The 18,534-nt window shown below is 42.6% G+C and overlaps 1 protein-coding gene across 1 annotated transcript in view; it reads right to left on the bottom strand.

Annotated features, from left to right (window-relative positions):
• dnah12 (dynein, axonemal, heavy chain 12) overlaps positions 1–18,334 on the bottom strand; it is a gene marked incomplete at both ends in the record, with an annotated part of 33,469 nt that extends 15,135 nt beyond the window's left edge. Inside the window, 40 exons of the mRNA XM_080853756.1 lie at positions 59–237; positions 533–829; positions 1,086–1,341; positions 1,480–1,646; positions 1,937–2,075; positions 2,371–2,522; positions 2,798–2,986; positions 3,500–3,619; positions 3,865–4,053; positions 4,183–4,266; positions 4,434–4,574; positions 5,431–5,614; positions 5,719–5,828; positions 6,197–6,316; positions 6,448–6,693; positions 6,948–7,187; positions 7,421–7,573; positions 7,940–8,112; positions 8,516–8,672; positions 9,320–9,439; positions 9,776–10,058; positions 10,209–10,330; positions 10,558–10,752; positions 10,958–11,158; positions 11,452–11,637; positions 12,197–12,431; positions 12,583–12,776; positions 13,048–13,182; positions 13,513–13,638; positions 13,999–14,134; positions 14,605–14,783; positions 14,934–15,025; positions 15,367–15,520; positions 15,701–15,889; positions 16,237–16,432; positions 16,763–16,921; positions 17,072–17,144; positions 17,426–17,612; positions 17,887–17,974; positions 18,135–18,334. Coding sequence (XP_080709882.1) covers positions 59–237; positions 533–829; positions 1,086–1,341; positions 1,480–1,646; positions 1,937–2,075; positions 2,371–2,522; positions 2,798–2,986; positions 3,500–3,619; positions 3,865–4,053; positions 4,183–4,266; positions 4,434–4,574; positions 5,431–5,614; positions 5,719–5,828; positions 6,197–6,316; positions 6,448–6,693; positions 6,948–7,187; positions 7,421–7,573; positions 7,940–8,112; positions 8,516–8,672; positions 9,320–9,439; positions 9,776–10,058; positions 10,209–10,330; positions 10,558–10,752; positions 10,958–11,158; positions 11,452–11,637; positions 12,197–12,431; positions 12,583–12,776; positions 13,048–13,182; positions 13,513–13,638; positions 13,999–14,134; positions 14,605–14,783; positions 14,934–15,025; positions 15,367–15,520; positions 15,701–15,889; positions 16,237–16,432; positions 16,763–16,921; positions 17,072–17,144; positions 17,426–17,612; positions 17,887–17,974; positions 18,135–18,334 — 6,746 coding nt within the window. The remainder of the gene's footprint in view (positions 1–58; positions 238–532; positions 830–1,085; positions 1,342–1,479; positions 1,647–1,936; positions 2,076–2,370; positions 2,523–2,797; positions 2,987–3,499; positions 3,620–3,864; positions 4,054–4,182; positions 4,267–4,433; positions 4,575–5,430; positions 5,615–5,718; positions 5,829–6,196; positions 6,317–6,447; positions 6,694–6,947; positions 7,188–7,420; positions 7,574–7,939; positions 8,113–8,515; positions 8,673–9,319; positions 9,440–9,775; positions 10,059–10,208; positions 10,331–10,557; positions 10,753–10,957; positions 11,159–11,451; positions 11,638–12,196; positions 12,432–12,582; positions 12,777–13,047; positions 13,183–13,512; positions 13,639–13,998; positions 14,135–14,604; positions 14,784–14,933; positions 15,026–15,366; positions 15,521–15,700; positions 15,890–16,236; positions 16,433–16,762; positions 16,922–17,071; positions 17,145–17,425; positions 17,613–17,886; positions 17,975–18,134) is intronic.
• Positions 18,335–18,534: the final 200 nt, after the last annotated feature.

Consider the following 18,534-nt stretch of genomic DNA (forward strand, 5'->3'; position numbering starts at 1 on the left):
ATGTATTCCAACTGTGGATAAAATCCGCTACTTCATGCACAGGCAATGGTGAGGTTACCGGAAGATGACCAGGTTCATGCGGTTCTTGTGTGTCTGGTTGTACTCCTCGAGGCAGTGCTCCACCACCTCTCCGAAGCTCTCCATGGACGGCACCTCAGCGTACAGCCTCTCCGTCTCCTCCACATCAGGGTTCATGTAGTCTCCAAACAGTAGGCCTCTCAGGTCTTCCTCACAAAGCTACACAACGCATACACATTAAACACAACTAATGTGCTTAATCTATTTTAATTGATCTTGTTATTTATACCTTATAAACAATTAAGTTGTCAATATTCTCCTAAATAATTTTATCTGCATTAATATTGAGAATAAAAATAAGGCACATTAACCTTGGCCCTACCACCAAGAATACTTTAAAGTTCAGTGCTTCAAAGTTTTAGTTCCACAGAATTAAATACAAGCCAAATGTGTCAAAGTTATGAAACAAAAATGTCATTAATTGAAATTAAGTTTCCCACTGGTAGTTTCTTACTTTGCTCCCTTCCTTGAGGTGATCAAACACATCCTCAAATCTATCTCTGAAGTGCTCGTTCACGATGCCTTTCATGAACTGGAAGAGCCAGGCGCGATCTTCGTTGTCCACCAGGCGGTCGTAGAAGACACGGAAGACCTCGTGCACGAAGAGACGAACCATGGTGCTCTTGTTTGCCAGGGACTCCTTCTTGAGCAGCAGGCAGCCCTGGATCACTCGGGAGAAGTCCCGCAGGTTGAAGGTGTAGTGGGACTTTGCAGGCGTGGGCAGGAGATTCTCCATGGCATTTTTGTAGACCTAGTGGAAAAACAGAAAAAAATTGTCAGGAAGCCGATTAAAGAAAAGAAATAAAAACACTGACAGAAGGAAAAAATAGGGTATCTACAGCTGTTTCTCTAATATATTTGATATGTAAGAATAGCTTGTTAAGATGGTTTATTAGTATCTATGATTATTATTATCTTATATTCATGATCTCTTGTGTATGTATTGTGTATCAGAAGACATCTAGCTGATTTATTTATAAAAAAAATTTATTAAAATGACTGAGTACCTCCAGTGTTGCACCGACAATTTGGTTGCCCACAGTAAAGCAGTCAGGAGGGAACTCGTTGTTGCGGAGGTAGAAGGACACTATGCTGGAGAATATGCGGACCATGGTGTCATCGCTGAACACGTTCATGCTGAAGATGTTGAAGTGACGCAGGAAGCGTGATGTCACCGCATTCCTTCCTCCACCAGGAGGGCCCATCGCCGCAACGAGCTGAAGGTCAACTAAAGTGATCTTAGTTGTATCTTTAATGTCATACCTGAAACAAATAAGATTAGTGTGAAACATTGGGCCATAATGGAGTTTTACAAATGATATGAATTACTTTACTATACTATCAAGATATATATGTTCTTGATACAGTATATAAATAAGATATTCTAAAATTACTGCTCACCAGTTTCCATGGTCAAAGTACTGTCGCAGCAGCTCGATAGGAGGCTGCGCTCCAAAAATCTCAACTGCTGGCATGTTCATGTCATCCACAAATATGACACACTTCTTGCCCATCGGAGGCCCATACACCCCCTTACGCCTCTTGTCCAGCCTGGACATGATGATGTTCTGTTCAGGGAAAATGTTGTTCAAGTGCATGTATTCTCAAAGCACATTGAGTTGCACATGTGCCTTGCCTTGCCTTGCCTTGCCCACATACATCTAGGAAATAGCCACCAAAAAACTGCCACAAAGTTAGTGAGGATATTTTCTTAGATTTTCACAGATGTTGTGAGCTAATAAGGTGTTGGTCTGAATGTGGTCATCATCTAATTGTTGGCATGTAGACACATGCCTTGTAAGGCAGACGTGGCTCCTGCTATGACTTCACTGACTACGTCTTGGCTTCTGGTGTTTACCTGGGTCTGATTGGCGCTAGTCCGAGCTGAGAAATTAACGAAGAAAGGCAGGAAGCTGTCCTTGTCCAGATTGTTCATGAGTTTCTCCTTCACGTACACAGACTTCCCCGTTCCAGTGGGGCCCACAAACAGAAGGGGTCTGAAACGTAAACAAAACACAAAAGGCCTGCCCTTTAAACACACTCAAGAAAAGAGATGCACAAAACAGCCGTCATCTCTCATGTACTCCTGCAGGCCATCTGGTAAGGGCAAGACACTTGAGCTCCGTTTAGACAACAGCATCTGCTAAATGTAAATAACACAGCAAGGTCACAAGACGATAAAATCTAATGTTACTCAACTTATCCAACTGACACAGAGGATTTACACACAACTGACGGGAATATCCACTGTGATTGCAATGCCAGACTATATGATAGGAAATGTGAGCTTACACGCCATACTGAATGCACAGGTCCATCAGGTAGGTATACCGCACTGTGTCAATGGTTGGGACAATGATATCCTGCACTTTGGTGGCTTTGTCCCCTAATGTTATGTTCTTGATTGACTCATTCCAGTTTACCCAACGCCCTTTTGCTTTGAACTGTGAATGATACAAAGGAATATGATACAGAGAGTTCAGTCAGTGTGTTCTGAAAAGCCAAAGGCAAACTCTATTTACATCGACAACGTATTACTAAAGGTTAGTTTATAAAGTGCTTCGTCTCCACATGGGGTGATGACTAACAGTGCATCCTGCAGCGTAGCACATTGCATTTCAACTGGCCTATGAGTCACTGAAGACTGTAACTTTAAAAACCAAAATCCCTGTTGTCAGCAAAGGGAAACAGAGAAAGAGTTTCCACATGTCAGGCAAACCTCATAGCTGTAGTCATACACCAGACCCTTCTCATCAAAGGGGCACTCCCACTTGGCCACGGCGGATGGAAGAGGGTCCTTTTTCGAGTTTCCAGAGAGCATATCCCTGAGGAATTCATCGAAGTACGTGCGTCCGTCTGTGTCACAGCTGCCCCCCACTGACCATACCAGGGAGAAGGCAAAGGCAGCCTGAAGTAACACACACACAAAAACACACACACACACACAACACACACACACACAAACACACACACACACACACACACACACACACACACACAAACACACACAAACACACACAAACACACACAAACACACACACACACACACACACACACACAAACACACACACAAACACAGACACACACACACACACACACACACACACATACACACACACACACACACACACACACACACACACGCATACACACGCACATACGGTTCCACAGTTTAGAGTTTAGATTATATTATTATTATATTTATTCTAATATATTTAATATTATATATACACCAAGATAAACACACAATTATTGCACCCTTTCCATTAAAACTGCAATGAGGGGCTGAGTATTTCCATTAACAAATGTTTATCATAACCCCCCCCCCCCCCCACCACCACCACCACTGATGCCCAGATGTTGCCTCCACCAAAAATAACCACTTAGCCTCTCAGATTAAAAATGTAAATAGATCAATCACCATGATCCATGTGCGAATGTTCTTGTTTCCAGGGTCTTCAGTCACAGGTCCAGTCATCAGCATCTTAAACATTCTTGTGAGAGACACCACTGTGTTGCTGTTACTTGTAGGGACCACTTCCTATATCAGGGCAAAAATACCGATAGTGAGTGAAGACAGAGGTGAAGTTCATATGTTTATTAATTGTTGATACATTTTCTAGAGGTTTATATAGTAGATTATATATTGAGTGATATGAGTTGGTAATAAACTGTACTGAGATAATCAAATAATTGCCACCAATATTTGAAATCAATAGAAGCTGAAGCCCATGAGGCCAATAATGTAAAGCGGAAAGGGAAAATGTTGTGGAACTCCACGCCCACCCTGCAGAGTTTACGCAGGGTTCTTAGAGCAGGGCCAACCAGCCAATCAAACAGTTCCATCAGCAGGGAGGTATGCTCCGGTGTCTTCAGAGGTTCCGGCAGGGTGTCAAGCCAGGAGATCACCAGCGGCTTCCAACCAAGCTGCGACGGCTCCATGTAGATCATCCCACAGCGGCTAACCGTGGCTGGCTACAAGTGGAAGAGCAATGAGAGGAAAGGGGGAAAAAACTCACAATGTGAGAGCCGCTGTCAGAACTACTGTGTGGGTTTGACCCACTTATGAGGACGAGTCATCGTGGCCTAATGATCTGTACTCACTGAGGCCTGAGAGAGGTCCATGGCCTCAAAGATGAGACTCATTTGGTTCGACATCTGAATAATTTCTCCACTCATGAGACAGAGCTGCAGAGGAAAGAAGGATAGTAAGTAGCAGCACAGACAGAAAGAAACTTAACAGTGCTTCACGTCACGCTCTCACTTTCATGCCACCAGGGGGAAAGAAAAACATGTACGTATGTAACGATAGTGTGTCATCAGCTGTTTATGGGATGTTTATGTTTACTCCGTGCCTTTTTGTTGTCGTCGAGCACAGTGTTCATGCTCTCGATCCAGAGCGTGTCGATGGGCCCATCAAACACTACCCACTTCCTATCAGGCGTCTCAGACGAGGCAAACTCACGGAAGGTGTTGGCCACAATCCCATCCGTCCACTGAAAACAAAAAAAAGAGAAAGAAAGAAAGACAGGAAAAAAAGAAAAAGAAAGAACAACATTTGGTCAGAAATGGGGAGGAAAGAGGTCATGTCTTTATTCTCTAGCCCAGTACACCTCATAATGCTGCAACATCCTTGATTCTCCTGAGAATCAGTGGGCCATTACAAAACTGACCCATCTCGTTTAATGTTAATTCCATGCATGGTGTCTACAGCAATAAACCTGTGATGTCAACGCATCAGCCGTCCAATCCCATTTTCAATCAGAAGTCATGAAAGGACAGCAAATCTCAAGCTGGGATCTGAAGAGTATGTCGGTCACGTCGCCATTAGGGGGGGTGGGTGGGGGGGGATCATACAAAAGCCACCTACTTACTAGCAACCCATCTGTTCTGCAGATGATAACACTCAGGCTGCGTTCTATCTGTCTGACACACTTATCAGATACACCAGACATTATCTGACGTCATCCACACAGTCAGCGTGGCTGATGTCCACCCGTGGTCTGAGTCAGCCAAAAAATTACACTTGCAGCAAAAGAGGAGATGAGGCCCCTAAATGTATTCTATGGTGAAAAAATAAATGTATTGCTGATTGGCAGACAGGTATCTCTATCTGCCTGGTGTAGTAGTTTTGAGCCAATTTTCTCATAAGAGAAATCCTACATATCACACCTAAACGGCCGTTATCTCTTATATTTAACCACAAATTGACCCTTTTTCTAATGATATCTTCTTCATTTTGTGAGATGTAGCTGGACCTGTTACATCTTTCATCATCTTTTACACCTTCTGAAATCTCCCAATGCATTGTTAATATAGAAGGACTAAAAGTGACATTTTTTTTAAGCGTACCTCGTGAGAGACTGGATCAAACTGCCCGAAGAGCTGACCCATGGTGATGGACTTGGGATTCACGGTGCGATACATCACCCTCTCCTCATTGTTGTAACCCCTCTCATGCATGAGTGTCAGGGTGTCAGCCAGAACATGCAGGACTTTGGTTTTGCCTGCAAAAGGCTCTCCAACAAGCATGAACCTGAAGAGATCAATAATCAAGACCTGTGGTTACTATCAATCAATGAAAAAATGAGATCTTCAACAACGGCATTTAGAATGTGAGTGATGTTGCTAAAAGCTTACCCGTGGCGAACACACATCATCTCGTAGGTTTGGATAATCTTTTCGAGGAAAGCGCTCACAGGCTGGACGTTATGCTCTTTACAGCACTCTTGAGCACAATCCAAAAAGAGCTGCAAATCAAACCAGATACAGAAATGACACACTAGCAACTTAAAGGTGGAGTCCCCGATTCTGGCGAAAAGGTCGTTAATATTTAAGCCAATCAAATTACACTCGTCCCCTCCGTGCTCCTGAGACAACATGTTGGTTGGCTGGAACTGTTTATGGCTCCGAGCCACAATTTGTTGTGCAGAGCCAGGACTGTGTGTGAGCACAGTTTTTTGAGCGCACACAGCTAAAGAACATAACTTGAGAACTGTGAGGATCAATTCACTAATTCACTGAATTTGATAAAAGTGTATTGGATTAGAATCACGTACTGCACATTTCAGAACGAGCCTAAACAATGATCTACATGGCACAGATGAAACTGTCAAACCTCATAGTCTGCTGCAGGCAGGGTGATGCCAGGGAAAAGGTCACTGGTGATGCCGTTAAACAGAGGAATATCATGCGAGAGGAACTTTGCTTCGTTCACATCTTTGATAGACCTTAGGAGCTGAAGCAGAAAGCACCAAGGTTTAAGATACCATAATACATTAAATGCAATATTCCTGACATATTTAAAAAAAATTAAATAATAATTATGAAATATTCTCTTTATAGCGATGCTTCACTTAGAAAGCCTACCAGTATATCCTCATTCTCATCGGGAAACTTGAGTTTGAGGTTTCCTGCGGCCACTAGCACCGCTTTCACTGCCCTCATGCCATAGTCGTAGTGGAACTGGGAGGAGAGCTGCTCCGAGCACAGTCTGTAGGTCATCACGATCTTCACCGACAGCGGCTTGGCGTTGAAGAATCCATAGGAGTACAAGGAGATCTCTGCTATCAGCGCATAATTAGGCACCATCATGGCCACTGTCCTGAACAGCACCTGGTAAACACAGTGCAAGGGGAGCAGCGGAACAGAGATAAATGAGCTTAAGCTGACATTGCGGCAATGGATTTAGCGTCTAGTTTTCTCCATCAGGCAGCTCAAATCAGGGGCTCGCTAATTAATCTGCACACCGAAATTGGTTGAGCCCTGTAAAGACACCTTTAATTTAATTAATCTACAGCAGAAGTAATGGAGGTGTCAGGGAGTCTTCAGAGGGAGGAGGAGAGGGAAGGAAGGGGGAGGGGGGTCACCTTGAGGTTATCAGGGAGCTCGGATCGACCGGCGTATCCCGGGTTCATGGTGATGGCGACGAAGCAGTTGGGGTTGAGGCGCAGCTCCGTCCCCTCAAAGTCAAAGTACTCCAGTTTCAACTGAACAGCGCGCTGGATGCACAGGACCTGCTGGGCCACCACAGACAGCACCTCCAGCTCGATGCGGTTGAACTCGTCAAAGCAGGCCCAGGCCCCAGAAGAGGCCAGCCCTTTAAAGAACTAAGAGCGGAACAGGAGCAGGCAGAACAGCATCATTAGTGTATTCTCACCACACAGCCGTTTCTGTTAAATTCAGTCAGCTATATGAGGACGTGTGTGTGTGTGTGTGTGTGTGTGTGTGTGGTGTGTGTGTGAGTAGTATATTGTTTCAAGGCCCTTGGAATCAGATTTAAACCTTAAATCGTGTCAATACCAATAAAACTACTTTAACAGGAATTTCCGAGGCTTCATACCTTGCCCATGGCCAGATAGTCCAGCCCATCAGAGCAGTTGAACACCACACACTGCACAGCCAGGGCTTTGGCCAGATCCTTGGTGGTCTCTGTTTTACCTGTCCCAGCAGGGCCCTCTGGAGCACCCCCCAGATTCAGGTAAAACGCTCCGATCTAAAACACAGGGAAATATCAACAGTAGTTAGTGTCGCTGTGGTTAGCGTCGCTGTCTTCAAAGCAATCAAACTGGGTTAGTTCCCAAGCTACTGCAGGATGCTTTGGATAAAAGCGTCTGCTAAAAACCGGACCTTAACCTTTATGTTCAGATGATCTAACTTAGAACAAACTTCTTACTGTAAACATACCTTAATACAAATTCAGATGTCATTTTTCTTTTATTTTAAAATGATTTGTATAATTTATTATATTGATATTATCTATTTGTTCTAGTCCAAACATTTTGTATCACATCAGAAATGCTTGAAGAAAAGTGTAACGTAAATCATTTCCATATAACCATGTTGCCATATTCTCCTTTACCAAAGTGCGGTAGCATCTGTCTGTCAGAGGAGTGATGACGAGGCGAGGCGAGTTGCCCAAGTACTCATAGGCATACTTTACATCGCAGTTAATGATGCGCACAGAAACGTTCTCATTGGCCCAGTAGTAACGAAGCTGGGATAACCACTGGAAATCCATTTCATGTGAGACACCTGAAACAGTCATGAACAATATTAGGTTAAATTAATGTCATTATGATATTACATGATACAATATAAAACACTATACATACAAAAAACTATGAGAATAATGTATGCATGTGGTGCAGCCTTATGCTAAATTCATTTAGGTTCATTTTTTTCCCTCATCAATCTACACTCAATACCCCATAATGACAAAGTGTCTGTGATATTTCAGCTTTTCCTTTTGAATACATTTGCCAAAAATTCTTAAATCCTATTTTGCTTTTGTCATTATGGGATATTGAGTGCAGATTTTGTTTAATTTACTTTAATTTAAACTAATTTAGCACAAGGCTGCATCATAACATATGAAAAAAAAAAGTAAAGAGGTCTGAATACTTTCTGAATGCACTGTATTTGTGGAGATATCTACCTTTTTCGACCATTTCCATGACCACGTCTTTAGCATGAACGTCTATGGTCACCAGCGCTCCTAGGGTGGTGCGTGTCTGCCTGGGCAGTTTCCCCCTCACCAGCTCCACAATGTCATTCAGCTGCACCTGCAACTGCTGTTGGTAGTCTTTCAAACCCTACAAAAACACAAGTTGCTGTGACTGCAGTGTTAAAGGCCAATTTACTGTCAAGTGTCGCTCTACTAAAAATTACGTAAAAAAGAGATTACATTCGTGTCTGCTAGGGTCTGTGCTGCAGACCTTGTAACATACATCTAAAACTTTGAAAGGGCACAGACATTTTCTTTTTTCACAAGGAGATATATTTTCAATGTTAATGATAGGATCACAAAGTTTAAAGAGAAAAATGTGCAATTCAGGATTGTTCTGTCTGTCTTCCTATCACAATAAAACTTCAGGCAATTAGTATTCAAATGTTAGTTAGCTAAGTAGCAGAGATGCCGAGTTGAAATTACATGTTTTGCTCTCAGTTTGTCATCAGACTATGAAAGCCTACAGCTGCTGCGCTGTCGCCAGACCTTATTCATTTTTGTCGAGCAACACTTGTTGCCTGGACTATAAAGTCACCTTAGGCATGTGACCACATGGTCACATAATGAAACCCATAAGCATGTTAAAGAACCAGAAAGGTAGTAAAAACCTAATTGGTCATAAAATCATAAAATATAGCCCTCACTTGTAAGATACTGTGTACGGGGATGTGCTTTCTAAGCTCCATAATCATACGTAGTTCTATAAAACATGAGGAGGAAGCCAATCCTTACGTTTGGTCCACTGCGGATGGCTTCATGGACCTCCAGTGTCCAGAACATCTGAGAGGTGCACAGCACCACCTGCCCAGGCCAATCTCGTACCCACTTACTCCTCTTGGTCTCCGGGTAGGCCTGCAGCAACACAGAGAGAACCATGATCACTAAATGTCAAGATGCCCAAATCTGTCAGTCTGTCTGTGGATAACTAAGCTAAGAAAATTCACGCAGGATAACTAACGTAAGAAAAAGAAAAACCCTGGTTTTCACTCTGTGTGTCATATTGTATATATACATACAGATTAAACTCTCTCCTTTCCTATCTGGTTCACACACATGAAAAAAAAACAACGCACACCCACACACACACACACACACACACACACACACACACACACACACACACACACACACACACAAACACACACACACACACACACACACAGCTAGTAAATAACTTAACCATCTCACCAGTCTGGAGCAGTCGACCACGTCCCTGATACTGCGGAGCATGATATCCTCCACCTGCACGAGCCACTTCTCCACAGCGCCGCGGGCCTCGGAGGTGGAGATGAGCTTGATGAACTCCACCCTCTCGCCCTCACTGCTGTACATGGCCTGGATGTCCAGGTTGGGCAGGAAGTCCAGCTTGGCGATGCCCTCAAAGCACTTCTTCAGGTGCGGCTGAACCCGCAGAGGATCTTTGGTCTCGGAGAGGATCTCCAGCATCTCATCGTTGGACAAGAAGAAAAACCTGTGGCAACAAAAATGGAAAGTTGTAAATTTGTTGATATGTGTGCCAATTCAGTCATGCCCAGTCTACCACAGCTGAGTAATCATATTTAATTAAGCATGACAGATTTGACATTTGTATGGATAATAATGCAGGTGATTTTTGACTAACCGTGGAAAGAAGACTCTTTTCTTCTCAAGGTAGGCATTCAGCCCTTTCATTATTTTGTCCAGGAGTCCATTGGAATCTTGAAGTTTTTGAAGTAAACCAGGCAGTGATGTTGCAGGTAAAATCTTTTGTGGAAATGAAATACAAAATATATGCAACATTAAAGTAAAAATCCCACACAGAAATATCGCATTCTTAGATATTATAATTGTATCACAGAGGCATCAGGATTAGTATTTGTACATCTCCACTAAAATAGTGAACTAATTAATACGATTTCTGGGAATCCATTTGGAAACAATTTTTGGAAACATCCAGAAAAGTAGGTACAAAAAAAAAAAAGCAACCTTACCTTTGGATCCTTCACACAGTGCTTCATCACATCCTTCCAGATCTTGTCGACAGTCTGGAAGAGCTTCCCCTCCTCAGGCATCTGCTGCATGATGTCTGCTGAGCTGAAGATGGGCTCCAGGTAGAGCCATTGGGCTTGCACCTTCAGCCACTCGTCTATGGTGTCCTGGATACGGATCAGACACTCCTCCCAGGCCTGAGGATGATCAACATTACAGGTTATTGTTTGATTCTGTGCTGTGAGTAACCAATCAGATGGAATGCTTGGAAATGTTCATCAACTAAACATATGGAGTACTGTAACTCCATATGAATGGTAGGCTATTGATTGAGTTTTCTTTGTTTCTTTTTTAAACTGGTCAGATTATGTTCAAACTCTGCAGCTACAGGTAGCTACCAACCTTGATCTCTGTCTCAAAGGGTTTGATGAAAGGGGAGCCTCTCATGGTCTGTGTTTTCACGATCTGATCGTCCAACATTGTCTGGATCTCATCCACAGCGGTGAGGATAGACACCCCGGACTCACGGTACGGGTGATGGTTGAAAGACACCGAGTCCCACACCTCCACCATGCTCTGCATAGCCTTCTCAAGGGAGAATTCCTGTACGGCACATGAGATATGAGTCAGCATTATTATCTCCTGTCGGTCAACTTAAAAGACCATTGGCATAAGCGAAAACAACGGTAATGTAATGGGTTCAATCATGAAATGGAGTCATGGAGTCATATGAAAGCACCGTAGGTAAACTAGCACAGACATCCCATCTAATTAGTAGAATCAAGTTCAGATGGGAGGATTCCTAATCCTATTATCACCTAATTAATTAAAAGGGCTGAGATGAAGAGGATATCCATGCACACAGTGGAGCCCTGCAACCCTCACGCTGGCCTTACTTTGCTGGCGGAAGCGCTGATGCTCTCAAACTTCTCCAGGTAGGGGGTGAGGTTCAGTCGCAGGACTTTGCGCAGCGTGGTGCCCGAATTGGGCGTCAGGTCGTAGTCAACGATGGAGGACATCTGCTCCCAGTGCCGAGTACGGATGCCCGGGTTGCACAGTATGGACACCGTCGGAATGTATTCCTGTGTAAATAATTCACACCTCATCACAAAAACAGGTTTTTAAACTAATAAAATAACATCTTTTCATGTTTTTACATCAATGACAATGGACAGGCGTTCTTTAAAAAATAACTTTGTACAGGGCTTCCTTAAATTAGTTTGAGACTATGTCATTCCAAACTGCCCCCCACACATTTCAGCACCATGGACAGCTCTTTCCTGAAGCTACACCTGAAAAAGGATTTCCACACAAGAAATCCAAATCCCTCACTTTGAGGGCAAAACCAGAACAACCACATCCTTCCTACCCAACCTGGATGCGGCATTGCACCCTTTAATCATGATCTCACGCTCTCTTTCCAGGAATGCTTATATCCATTGCTTAAGCGTTAACAAATCCCTGTACCTGAAATCCTGGTTTAATCTACTAATTCCCTGCTTACTGTCTATTGCATCCTAAACCATGGCATAGTTTTTGTTGCCCATAGAGTGAAAAATCACTCTGTTCCCGAGACAAGGGATGGAATTTCTTGTGCCTCACATAAGTAATCACAGGCATATTAAACTAAGTCGGTAGTACCTTGAAGTCCTTGACTTGCTCTAGTACACTGGAGCAGATGAAGACGGTGGAGTTCTCCTGCTTGTCATCCTGTTCTCCTGGCTTTCTCTTCGGCTCTGTTTTCTCTCTCTCCTGCTCAGCCTTCTTTTGTTTCTGTTGGAAGAACTTCTGCGTCTTGTAGATCTCCCGGAAAAACTCATCAACCTCAACCTCCATGCTCTCTCCATTCAGGTCCAAAAACTCCCCATCCATCCATCTAAATGGAAGGTTTACATGGATTAATGAGTTAAAATATCATATTTACACACTACTGCTTCATGGGTCAAGGAGCAAGCAAAAAACACTAAAATCAGTTCACTGCAAGTTTCACAAGTGAATGCAGCCAAAAATAAAGAAAGTCCACTCACTTCTTCTCAGTTCGTTGCCATCTCAACACCAAACCAAAAAGCTTCTGGAATGGCTCAGTGCTCTCCTTGATAACTTCAACAGCCGGGTAGGTTGTCGGGTCCCATTTGTAAAGCGCCTCCTCTTTATTGATGTAAACAATGGCCTCCTCAGCATCCTGCAGTCGTTTCTGAACCGTTCTCACATCGCTGACATACTACAAGAGACGTCATAGATCAATTCTATTACCCATTCAAATAATGTAAATAAGAAAGTTTCTGTAGTTCTAATAGAGATGTGTGTGTAGGATGAAATGTGCCATAATGGCTATTTTAACTAATTCATTTTTTGCATTGTTTCCATTTTAGTAAACTTGACCAAACAAAGAGAAACACTTCTTTGAGGGGCACAAGACACACTGGTTGCAGACTTTTGTAACAGAATTCTGTAACAGATGCTGCAGACTTCTCCGCTATTTCAGGACTCACCTGCTGCATCATGTCCAGCTCGGAGCATTCCTCAAACTCCTTCATCCTGCGGCTGAGTTTCTCCAGCTCCATGGTCAGCCTTTCCCTCTTGAACAGCAGCTCTTTCTCGCCCTTATGCTTGGCCTTCTCCATCAGCTGCACCAGCGGACAGACAGTATTGTAAATATACCGTGGTCTTTAACATGATGCGTTCCTGTAGCTGTAGCTCAACAAATGCAACTGGTAAAGCAAGGTGCTAGCAACACTAATATCATGGGTTCAATCCCAGGGGGTCGCCATGCTAATGAAAATGTATTCTGTACTATCAGTGTCTGTTAAATTAAATGTACATGTAAATGATAAATGACAATATACTCTCACACAATATACATCAACATGATAAAATATTCGAAGTACATGAATAAAATAAAATAAAATCAATGCAAAATAAAAGCAAATAAAAGTATGAAAAAAGGCACACAGTACCTCATCGTTAAGATCAAAGATTGGCAGTATATTCTGGGGCCAGAGAAGTACTACTGAGTTCAGATGAAGGTCCTCTGCGCTGAACATGTGCACATCCAGTAAGTAATTTAATCTGCGCTGTGTCTCCTGCATAGAAAACAATAGATGTTGGCACATTTTGGTAATAATGTTGTGAATAATGTTAGGCAGTTAAACAACATTTCATTGACAGGCAACTGGCAACGAACAACGCAACCAGGCCATCACGCATGAACTAAAACTAATTAAAAAACTTAGCTAAATCTTTTTGCTAATTTAAATTCATGAGCAAGAGCCTTAGGGCAACTATGGGTGAGTCAGCGGATTGTTCCAAACGCCACACGATAGCTTTAGTTCCTGCGGGACGGACTCTTCTCGTTGTTCTGCTCGTTGCGTGTCATTAAGGCCCCATAAGTGTATGGTGCATGTCTGGGTAACAACTGGTAAATTCTGCAGGATGACACGCACCATAATTTTTGCATTGAGTTCCTCTATTCCCTTGGTTTTCACGTGTCCTATGTAAGCGAGCATCTCTGTGATGTCCTCTGTCGTCTCAGGGATTTTAAGTGCTGTCTCCTGGATGGTCCTAAACTCCTTACAGATCCTTGGATTTACATTGAAAATGAATAAACTGGATGAGGAACTGGATGTTAAGGGGACATTAAAAGCCCTACGGTCTTCACTACTTACATATACATACATATACATACATACTTACAGAGTGTAAGTACTTATGGATACATATACATGTGTGTGTGTGTATATACTTTATATATATATACACACACACACACACACACACACACACACACACACACACACACACACACACACACACACACACATGCTCACACTCACACATATATATATATATATATATACAGTATATATTTAAAAGGCTATAAGTTGCATGCATGTCACAACCAGCTCTGTACAACTGCCTATACTAATTATCTCCCAAACACAGGTAACACAGTGACTAGCAAACCAAGACCAAATGCATTGCAATTTAACTTCACCAAGATAAGGCTGATTAACCGGCTGATTCAGAGAAAGACAATTAACTGGTCTTACTCTAGACCGTGTGCACGGTGAGAGCTGATAAGTTGCTCCAAGAGCACTTGTCCAGACGCTATAGCCTTTTTGGCGAGGCCTTGCTTCAGTTCCTCGCAGTCCAGACGGACCATGGCAAAATGAGCCACAGAAGGCAGGCTGATAATGTCCCTCGACAGTTTCCGAAAAGCTTCTACTTGCTGAAAGAAAAATCAATTCACTAGTAAAAAATGTATGTAATTATGTAATTAATGTAGTTCCATTACTTTATGAATAGATTAAGCCAACATGAAGGCATATGTCCACATACAACCTGTCCATTGAATGGCATTTAAGACATGTGGTCCTACCTCAGTGTACTCATCAAAACTGTGGTCTTCCTCCATGAACTTGTCCACCTGAGCCTGAGCTGTCCCAGTGACTAACCAGTCATAGCTTTCAACTGTAGAAAAACACAAGTGGAAAGAATCTCTGTCATTGCTTACCACATGTAGTACATGAGAAAAACAGCCATAGCAAGAAGATAGTACAATGGCTAACACTCCGTATTAACAATACGGGCAAATCAAAAATAAAATAAAAACACTGGGTTTAAATTGTCAAGTAATTATTTCAGATGTAACAAGGGGAAAAGGGGATTAACTGTACTTTGAGGAACTGTATAGGCCCTTCATTAGTTTTAGTGTTTTCATTTTCTTTTGTACCATCAAAAGAAGTCTCATCAGAACGAGACTGCACCGTAGCTTCATTTGAATCTTGCCCGTTGTTATCATGAAGACTCACCATAATCTTGGAAGTGCTGGTTTGGCTCTTCCAGGTGCTTGCGCACAGCATCTCTGACTGTCTTCTGAGCCCAGACTAACACGTGATTGGCCAGTTTAGCATCTACTACTGACGAGTTTGCTTCTGCCAGCCAAGACTGAACCGTTTGAACTTTCTGTGAAAAACACACAAACACACACACGCAAGAGAATAAACAAATAATCCTTTGCCCAGCAGATAAAGTGAGAAAAAAAGCCTTCCAAACATGATACAGTCGCAAATGCTAGTTGATTTAAGCTTTACATAGGAGGGTTTCCATCAATTCTTGTTTAAATTTGGTTCCTGTCTCGTGCACCTGCATAGTGTTGGTGATCTTATTCAGGATTTCCATGACAGCTTCCTCCAGGTCCTGGAAACTAGGGTAAAACTCCATCTTCTCATCATCAAAGGTCAGGTCCATCCTGAAGAGGGGCAATTGATAGGCTCTGCTGGGGCTGAACAGCCAGACAAACTCCTCCACACTGCGCTCAATTAGGCCCTTCAGCTAGGGGGTAGGTTGGGAAGGTGGGGAGCGTGTAACATGAGACAATATTAAATTAAACTTAGTTTCATGTTGTAGTTATAATTATAGTTATCTCCTTAAACCCATGAATGCAACCTAGACCGGAGATCGATACATAGTTTTAAAAATGCTCCAAAAATAAACCCATTACCTAGCAATGATACAATCTGACTGTCTGTTTATTAAGTCTTGTGCGTGTAGAAGTGTATATTATAGCACAGCAGTTTAATGTCCCTTCAGATGAGCAACTTTACATTTTCACACAGGAAAAAGGGAGAGCAGGCAGACCTCTCAGTATTTACATTTGACTTTCACCTATTTCAATTCACCTGATTTGAGATGAGTGTAGAGGCACAGTTGTAGAAAGAGTCAAGCTTGTCTGCCTTTATTCCTTGTATCATATCTTTGCTGGTGAGAAGGTGGATGACTTTGGGGAACCAGGTGTTCATGAGTCTGGCCTCAATCTTGTCGCACTCCAGAGCCACTTTGTTCTTCAGGCTCACACAGTCAATGGGCCCCGTCGACCTTCAAGTACAAGACCATTTCAGTACTCCACGCAACTACATGACTTTGGCAGCAGTTAGTGAATCAGATTTTCATTATTATTTAATGACTTAAGACCATGAATAACTGTAACTATACAACTACTGTACTATTTCTAATAACAACAATTAATGGAACTTATAATGTTTGCTTGTATCCATAAAACAGTTAGTAGTCTGATTGGCACTATCTTTTAACAACAATAGATTAAACTACTACAATACAACTCATACAAGTCATAATAATTACTGGATCTAATTATCTGAATTTGTAGGCATAAAATGGCGGGAAATTTGAGTTTGACTTGCACACCTGCAGTCAGATAGATCGACCAGCAGCAGATTAGAGAAGGTTAAATAACACATATCCAGTGTGATTTTCATGACTGGGTGAAGAATGTGCAAATTCTCCTTCATCTCCTTTCGATTCTTGATGAAGCTGCCCCTCCAAGGTCTGGAGAAATCAAGAACTCTGCAAAGATACACCAACACCAATATGTCAGCATAGCTACTGTATCTCCAAAGAACTTTTTGACACAAAACTACATGAGATGATATTTCAGCAGATGGTTCCATTGCTGATTACCAAACACGGTATGCTGTCATGCACATTTAGACTCACTTTGCTTGTAGGACTTTGTCCTTTTGCTCAACCTCTGCTCCCTTTGCATCTGGTTTCTGAAGGATAGTGTTCACTGATGGAGAAAACACATCAGATGAATCACTGAAAACACTACTAACATGAACTGATCAGAATCCCTACATCACTACTAACATGAATGTTAATGGTTACTGTCTTTAGAGACAGCATTTCAGAATACGGAACTAGGTTATGCTCAGTGAAATAGACAGTCACATCATCAGAGCTGGGATATCAACACATATATGTGTTTCTCTGTGTCACGGCTTAGAATGATTGCTGAGCTGACAAGACTGTAGAGGGAACTTCAAGGGTAACAGAGGGCTCCATGTTCACCTGTGTGCTTGACCATGCCACTCATGAAGTTCTCGCTGACCTCCTTGAACAGCTCTTCGAGAAGCTCCTGGCGTCCTGGCCCCTGGCGAAGCAGTAAGGGCACCCGGGTCAACATGGCGTCCAACCACTGCTGCTGGATAGGCACTATAGGGCTGGCCTCCACGGATCGCTTCAGGAACGCGTAGGTCTGCACGATGAGAAGAACTGAATTCGTGAGTGGTCTGTTTCAAGTATGCACTTTTATATTTATTTGCTGGTAATAGCTCTCAATTGCTGCCTAGATACAAGATAGCAGAACAAATGGAACTTACTCTCCTGCTTTCGATGGCCAGCTGTTAAAGAAAGTAGACAGCTGTAAGTTTTTTGTGGTGTAAATAAGCCAATAACTGTGTGGCATACTATGATAGAGTAGTGATGACGTATAAAAAGTCTGAGAGAGTGTTTAGATAAGATCATCCTACCGACATGGGCATCTGGGGCACCACGGGCTGAGGGGCAGTGGATCGTGAACATTTGCCTTGTTTGTAGGCTTGCATTGCGCTGTCCATCCTACATGAAACATTTCATGGAAATTGCATTTGATTTTTTAATAACATTACATGTACTACAGTCGTTATAGACAGCTAAGCTGTATTTCAAATGACCAAAACCTATTCCACATACTCTGTTGCTGACATTTCAACTAGCAATGAAAAAGACTAATTCCTACATTATCTTTTGCAACTCATGTTGCTGATCTTTACTCCGCCTGTGCCGCAGAAGCTTTCTCTGCGTTGCCAATCTCTCTTGGGGCACCTCACACGCACTGGCCCCATTTTTCCCAGGTCCGGTCTGGATAGGTGGCAGGAGGCTGTATTGCTTGAGACCATCCTCTACGGATGATTTGAACCCCCCAGTGGAGGTTGGCATCCCAAACACCGACTACATCAAAACACAAAGTTATCTGAGAACAAGATAATGTCAACCAAAAAAAAATTGCGAGTATTTAAACATGTAATTGTACTCTACCTAGTTATGGACTGTCAAGTGTGTCAGTAAGATATGTTTAGAACGTTGTCTTGTCTACCAAGCAAGCTAGCTAGCCAACTTGCTAATTAACAGAAAGTGTT

The sequence above is a fragment of the Sprattus sprattus genome (genome assembly GCF_963457725.1).
Source record: "Sprattus sprattus genome assembly, chromosome: 16".
In the NCBI taxonomy this organism is placed as follows: domain Eukaryota; kingdom Metazoa; phylum Chordata; class Actinopteri; order Clupeiformes; family Clupeidae; genus Sprattus; species Sprattus sprattus.